Consider the following 8017-nt stretch of genomic DNA (forward strand, 5'->3'; position numbering starts at 1 on the left):
TAAACGAACCATACACCAACACAAGCTTTGTTCGTTCGTGCTCTGTTCGCTTACACCCCTAGGTGTATGTTGGGGGAGGGGTGGGGGTGTTGATGTAGTTTGGGGAAAAAAAAATTGGGTTGAGTAATGAAGAAAAATTTAAGTAATCTGGAATAACAATAGGATTAGGCAAGCTATGATACCAAATGATATCGGAATAAACCCAAAAAATATTAGGAAAATAAAATATTATTGTTGAATTCAAATAAGAGATTACAATTCAACAAGTAGAAATAGGGAAATAGCAACTGACACAACATACTCAACTAGTGTTGATTCAAGATTGGTGGAGGTTGGCTAGGTGGGCTGAAAGTGGTGGTAGGTGGCTGGAAGGTGTAAGATGGGGCGTTGAAGGGTGGCAATCAGAAGGTAAGTTTTATAGGAGGTGGATGAGGGGTGGCAGTTCTTATAGGCAACTGGAACAATCAAGTTGTAACAACAAAAGGTGGAAGAGACAGTAATGAAGGTTGGAACAGGCCATGACAATAAGGCTTTGTTGTTTGAGTGACAGTAGCAGGTCAGAAAAGGGGTTCGGGTCGGCTCGAAGGTAGCACAGCAGTTAACTGTTTGGGGTTGCAGCAAGGTGGAGTGCAATCTTTGGAAGGCAGCAGCAAAAGAAACATGGGCTAGAAGGCAGGACCCGGTGGAAGGCGGGCTCTGGAAAGTGGCAGCAAAGTGGAATTGCAGAAAAATAGCTAAAGAGGGCTATCTCCGGGTGGCTACAGCAGGGATGATAACAATCACAACAAAGGAAGGATACGGAGGATAGACACTAGCAAGATACAATCGGAGCACCACTCGACCGTTGGATATAACCCTAGAAGGTAAAATTGGAGATATTGGAGGTTGTCTTAACAGAAAACACGTCAAAATTGAAAAAAACTTATAACACAAAAAAAAAAAACTATATAAGCCCGTGAAAGCTGAGTGGCCCCTCCGTTGAAAAGAGGCGCCAAACCCTACATAAAAATTTGGTCGACTCTACCGAACAGGTATGCGAAAGAGGATTCTCACGCCGCTTATGCCCCGCATCAAGAGGATAAGGAAACGCAAAAAGGAAAAAAAGAATAAAAATTAAAATTGAGAAGATATAAAAAAAATTGAGGCAATTACGTATAGAGCACCTGAAATAATATTATTTACAAATCAGGCACCCTCTTTCATCAATTTTTCAAATTCACGCTCAAATATCAAAATTTATAATAAAACCCTAACTCATAAATTTCAATTTTACCAAATTCTCAATGGTTTGATTGCGGCACACATAAATACATATGTTCAGTAGTTTAAAAAATCACTTGCGTGCTAAATTCGTAAATATCAATGTTTTGGGTGCTCTGTATTAATTATCCCAAGAATATTTATAGTTATATCAACTCTTTTGAGGAGTTCACAAAGGATTTCACTTTTCATCTGCTTTACATAGAATAAAAACTAAGAGGCCTCTTCAAAGAGAAAATTTGGGATAATAATAGGCGTGAGAACTAAAAAGATTTGATATTGGAGGTTGGTATAAAATTGAACAACCTTGGCGACATCCTGTAATATATTCACAAATAAAAATAAAAATAAAAAGTCCAGATGGCTGATTTGAGCTTTTAGGGGAACTACCTCTATGAAGATCTTGGGAGTGAAGAGTGAGTTATGCACGGCATAGCAAGCATGAGAAAACATAAGGATATCATAGCCTGGGGCATTTACAACATAGCACGTAATTCTAATATTTTTTTAAATATCTCACACCTAAGCTTTCATATTTACACACATAACATTCAAATCTTTAATATCAAATAAAAATAGCATTGTTACTACCTTTTTAAAATGCAATACACCTTTTCATGCATAAGTTTTAAGCACTGAAGTTCTATGTATTTAAATATCAAAAGTTTAGGTGTGAGATCTTTAAATACATAAAAATTATGTGCTACGTATGTAAATTTCCCTATCATAAATAGTGACCCCTTGTGGCTGAAAAGGTTAAGCAGCGGGGCGTGTGACGCGGTTAGGTGGCATGAACGACCTTGATAAGATTGGCAAGTTGCTGGGGTAGGTCATCAAAACAAATGTTTAACAAATCTAGAGTCACAAAAAAAAAGCACGAGTCACAGAAAGCCACTCTAGGAGGATTCTCTTGAATGTCAGGTAGGGTTAATATGTGGATTTTGATGGATGTTGTTGACCTGGAAAAATTCCTCTATCATAGCTCCTTTCACTACAGGTTGGTGGCAAGCTTCTAACAAATAGTACCAGAAAGTGAATGAAGCAAATTCGCCTTCTCAGGAAGTCAGAAGAGAGCATGTGTTGGGGTTCAAGAATGATAGATTAAGAAAGTGGCACACCTCGGTTACTTAACGAAGAGATGGAAAGAAGAATAGCAGCATAAAGATAATCAGAACTTGTAGAGTGGTTTAGTCGAGAGATCAACAGCTATTGAGACATGTTCAACTCTTGATGTTGGTCAATCCTGCCATAATAATCATGGAGATCTGCACAGTGGGCATGAGCTATTGCTAAGAATTACGCAAGGATTTAAGCTTTGCCAGCCCTAATGACAACAGAGAAACAAACGAATTAAGTCTTTGATGGTCACGCCTGCCGCAACAATAGTAGAATAGCAGGGGTAGCTACATTTTGATAATGTGGGATAATATCATAATAATATAAGGTATCTCTACACGCAAATTGCAGAATGCAACAATCTTCTCCTATGCTAATGTTTAGAAAAGGCAGTTCTGCATCAATAATACTGCTAGTGCTTGCAAGAAAACCACTATGTGGTTTTAATAATTTCATAAATTCTTCGAAAATTAGAGAATTGAGAGCTGAAAAAAATTCCTAAACTATAGGGAACCTACATTTCTATTTGCTTGGCGTCCAACCAGTATATGGAAACTCATGAAAGTTGTGGGTTTCAAGGGGTTACAGAAGAATTGGCCGCTTTGCCTGAGAAGTTATGGAACTAGTCTAAAGAAGCAAGGGAGAGGGTAGAAATGCTGGTCGAAAGTTTTATTTTGATAATAATATGTAGAATAAAATAAATGCATACAAAAAAGATTGGTTGTTATTAAAAAAAAAATGGTGCTCGCATGCTTGATAGTTATTTTCAGCATCATAATGAAGACCGTATGATTAGTAATGAACTTAAGGCGCCAACATTACTGCTAATTACATCATGAATGAATGACAACTTTATTATCATAAATCCTAATCATAAAAGATAGATTAATCAAAACATGCCAATACAAAAGGCTAGTTCCAGAACATAGTCTACTTTTTTCGATAGAAATAAGGGTAATAAATCATGCTGGAAAGTAACGTGGAAAAAAGTAAGGAATCCAGTTGCAGTAATTTACAGAAATTGTCCATTGGTTACAGATTTTCTTTGATCAAAATGATTCATGTCATGGTTTTTTTTTTAAACAAATTTTACGCTGGCTGTTGACTACCTAACGCAACCCTCCACTTTCCACATCCGGTCTTGAGACCAGCAATGACAATGTTCGGTTACAGATTTTCTTTATAGAGGAAAAAAAAAACAGCATAAGAAACAGAGAGAACACTCTAACATTTGCACATTTTAAGCAACAAATCATCAAGCTATATAATTTTAACAAAAAAAAAAAACAAAAATAGACTCCACCTTTTCACAGTGTGCACATTGCTCCTCAAAACTCCTGTTTCCAACTGCAGCTTCCGTGCTTAACCTTGCACTTTTTGCAAGAGACACCCAATCTCGAATAAAACTTCTGAAGAAGGTAAAAAAAAAGATTACTAATATTACAATCATAAGATAGTTGTGCCAATATAAGAAGGAAAAAAAGAATAACAAGCCGCTAAAGTGTACAGCTCTGTAATCATACTTGGAGTTTGACTTTCTTTTCATGCTCATTAGAGCTCTGATGCCCCCACAGCAGCTATGTCCCACGACTAAAATATTTGAAACCTACAAAATCCTATAAACATTCTTATTTACAATAAAACTGTTTAGATTAAGCAAATGACCAATGAAAACATCCCTGCATTGAATAGACACAAACAACTCAAAGATTAAGTTTTCCTTGCCTCTAATGAAGTAACAGCAAACTCAAGAGCTGCACTTGTTTCTGAAGCTCCATGCTGTTAAAGATAGACGGGAGATATAGGTCAACATCCAGAAGTTGCCCCAAAAAATAAATAAATAAACAAGGCAGCTTTGTTTTTGTTTGACTTTTTTTTTCAATCACACAATCAAACAAAAAACATTTCCACTAAGAGATGTACCTGATAAGGCGGAACCAAATTTGCCACATTTCTAACAGTAAAAGCTTCCCCAGGTTGGAACCCCAAGATTTTTGAGGGGCAGACTCTGGAGTCTGCGCATGCAATGACCATAAACTGCAGAGGATACAACCACAAGGCATCAAAAAGGTGTTACAGAATTGCTTTAGAGTGTAGAAGCTCCTCATACCTAAAAAAGAGGAATAAATGGTAGAAGATGAAAGAGCTATTATACCAGCTTGTTCACACTTACCTTAGGTGATTGGCCCTGAGCAAGGTTTTGATAATGATCCAGATTTTCCCTGTTCATGGAAAAGTTCAACAGGCGATTCGAAACTTCAGGGACCTATGGCAAAAACAACTTATACTTACAAGTAGTTTTGCTTCTTAAACTTCAGAAACCTGGCTTCTAGCTCCTTTAAAGGATCTGAATCATTATCTTTCAAATCTTGCCCATGCCTTTCAATTTCCTTGAGTTCCTTGCCCAACCCACAAGGATCTTTTGTGGCCATCACTACAGAATAAGTCCTGAAAAAAATGATCTCCATGGTTTTCATACACTTTGAAATCAGGCAGATGAACACAGGTAGAGCATTAGAACATAGCTTCACAAAGGATAAAAAATGACATAGGCAAACAAATAGAGAAGCTATCATTCAATCTTATGTAGCCATGAACAAAAGTTAGAATGTTGTCAGATATAATAACACTTCAAAACCAGTCAGAACAAAGGCTGTCCAAACCATCCAGGCCATTTCATCACAAGAAATCATTTTATTGTCTCTTTCCTTTGGGATGAGCTGTTCTGCTAGCTTTTTAATCTTGGGAAAAATAATTGCTCTGATATCTATCGTAGTGTTTATGCCTCAATATGCCAAATTCAAGCATCATCATCAACACCATTATCATTAGCCCTTTTCCCTCTATTGGACCCTTAAGGCTGACTTCATAAATCGTTCTTCTCCATTTGTTCCTGCTAAATGTTGCCAGAGGTAAAAAACCTCTTTTGGGCTCAGTTTTTTTTTTCCCCAACTTTATCAACCCATCTTTCGATCTTCAACCTTTGATTGTGCATGTACAAACCAACTAAATCTATTCTCGATTACGTTACCTTAAATATATGCTAATATAACCATCCATTCTTATAACCATTCTGTTTTGCATTTCCCAAATCCATAAAACAAGTCCGCCCTAATTGAAATTTTATAATTCACATTTAAATATTATGTTATGTTGCTGCCTAGCCTAAAGGCAATTTTTTCATTTGTATGCCAAACAACAATTTAGCCCTTCATTATTATAATTGTTGGATATAAATAGGCTTATTATGTTTAGTGTTAGGGGTATACATGAGATTATTGTGGTTGGTCTTAGGTTTAGGGTTTGGGAGAGCTTTCCTATCTCTCAAATTGTAGGAATTGAGACAAATCGCCTCTCGAATTGTAGGTGTTCCACCTTTGTATTAGTATTGAGTTGTTTGGAATATTAAAGAACAATATTTTCTTTGCCCTAATTTTTGTTAAAAAGTGTGTCAAATTTGACACCAGATCATAACAAATTGGTAATAGGCGTTGAATTCGGGGAAGCAAAGATAGGATCACCGCGTTCTGCATAATTTCTGTTATTCAACTATCTGTGAAGTCGAAGGAATCACAGCGTGACTAGAAATCTAAGCCGGTGACAGTCTCATTTGGCCTTTCTCTGTCATGCGCAACAACGAAGAGATCGTGGTAATCTATGCCAGTGACGGTCTCTTCGCTAGGCTGTCTCGCCTTTCTCTGTCGAGCACATCAACAACGAGATCAAACACAAAGAAAATGAAGGGATTGTGTCTCGCCTTCGTGACTGAACCCTTAAATACAGTCGCGATCAGAACTAGCGGGGAAGGCCATGATGGGACAATCGTGATCCTAGAAATCAACACCAGATTTGAGATTGAGCATGTCCTAGTCACAGGAAGTAATGGCAGAAGAACTGGGACTATCGAAATCCATTGCAATGTTATGCGGCAATTTTCTTTTGTATGCCTAAGGAAAATTTAGTCTTTTAATATTATTATTGTTGGATATAAATAGGCTTATTATGTTTAGGGTTAGGGATATGCATGAGATTATTGTGGGGAGTCTTAAGTTTAGGGTTTGGAAGAGATTTTCTACCTCTCAAACTGTAGGATTTAGGTGAGATTGCCTACCTCTCAAATTGTACGTGTTTAACGTTGCATTTGTATTAGTTGTTTGGATTGTAAAGGAAAACATTTGATTGACCCTAATTTCTTTAAAACAATGTGTCGAATTTGATGTCAGATCGTAACATATTCATGTCAAGTTCTAGCATAAAAGCAGATTTTTAATATTGATGAGATATGCATTTTATTTAAGAACCAAAAAAACATGCTCCCAATGATAATTTAATAAACTTCTCATAAACATCTATATTAAAAATAGATTAACAACACATATTGTCATATATCACTAATGAACACTTTTCCTTCATTTATAAATTTTTTATTAAGAAAAATTTGGCCTAATTATTTCCCTCAGAAATATGCCAAACTTGAAACAATTGATCAAAGCAAATTTTTTAACAATAAAAAAACAGTGATTAATCCTCAATCGATGCATTTCACTTTTCTTAACTTCATATCCCAACGCAAAAAGAATTTTCATGGCTCTTACTTCAAACAAGTCTTGCAAATAGTGATCTCGATGGATCCCGTGCACTTTCAATACGGACAATAGAGCACAAGGGTTGTAAATGACCCAACGCACTCGATGAACAACTCGAACTCAGCTCGATTAAGACTCGATCATGTTCTTTCAAATTAATAAATAAACAAGCTTAAATAATTTTTAAAAACTCGGAGCTTAAATGAACTAAACATGAAGATAGTCGAACTTGTTCATTTATGTTCACGAACGCAATCATTTGTTGTTCAACGAGTATCATTTGTTGTTCAACGAGTATCGTTTATTGTTCAACAAGTAACTCGTTAAATAGTCGATATTAAGCTCGATGATAACTCGTATCATATATGATATATTATTTAAATAAAATTTAATTAACTAGAATTTATTTAATTATAGATTTAATAATAATATATTATTATATCAATAAATATTTCTTTATTTATTAATCATGTATTTATGTTATTAAAGTTTAGGTGTTCCATGTGAAAATATATATGACTTCTCTGGTATAATAAAAAAAAGCCCGATAAAATTAACTTTAAACCCCGTAAACCTCATCTTTCTGGTCACTGACAGTTTCACGTCTCCTGATTTCTCTCGAAACATATGAAATGCTAAGTTGCTAGGGCGTACAAGCATTAAAGGTGACGAAGAGATCGTGGTGTGCTAGGATTTCTAAGGGTGCGTTTGGGAGAACTTATTTGTAGCGGTGGCGTTTTCAAAACGCCACCTTCAGTTTGAAAATCCCATTTCAAGAGCTTTTTATAAAACTCCGTTTTTATTTTTCTTCTAGACGCGGATCGCGGGTAGGACCCCACGATCCGTGTTTCATATGTTCGAAAGACACGACTTGCCCCCTCGTCGCTCTCGTTTCTCCTCTACCCTAGTTTCACACATCGCTCTCGTCGCTCCTCTCTTCTCCCTCACCGAACGAGCACAATGGATAAACAACGTTTTTTTTCTTCTCCCGCACTGTGCTGCCGCTCCTCTGCATTGCTCGTCGCTCGTCTTTTCTCCCTCACCGATCGAGCACA

General features: G+C 36.5%; 1 protein-coding gene across 2 annotated transcripts in view; it reads right to left on the reverse strand.

Annotated features, from left to right (window-relative positions):
- LOC110031900 (carbonic anhydrase 2-like) overlaps positions 1–8017 on the reverse strand; it is a 20798-nt gene that overhangs the window by 5374 nt on the left and 7407 nt on the right. For both annotated transcript variants that reach the window (XM_020735328.1, XM_020735327.1), the window contains exons 3-8: positions 4669–4824; positions 4550–4598; positions 4300–4413; positions 4102–4155; positions 3900–3982; positions 3680–3785 (exon numbers count right to left, since the gene is read on the reverse strand). In XM_020735328.1, the coding sequence (XP_020590987.1) occupies positions 3680–3785; positions 3900–3982; positions 4102–4155; positions 4300–4413; positions 4550–4598; positions 4669–4824 (562 nt within the window). The remainder of the gene's footprint in view (positions 1–3679; positions 3786–3899; positions 3983–4101; positions 4156–4299; positions 4414–4549; positions 4599–4668; positions 4825–8017) is intronic.

The sequence above is a fragment of the Phalaenopsis equestris genome, unplaced genomic scaffold, assembly GCF_001263595.1.
Source record: "Phalaenopsis equestris unplaced genomic scaffold, ASM126359v1 Scaffold000862, whole genome shotgun sequence".
Classification (NCBI taxonomy): domain Eukaryota; kingdom Viridiplantae; phylum Streptophyta; class Magnoliopsida; order Asparagales; family Orchidaceae; genus Phalaenopsis; species Phalaenopsis equestris.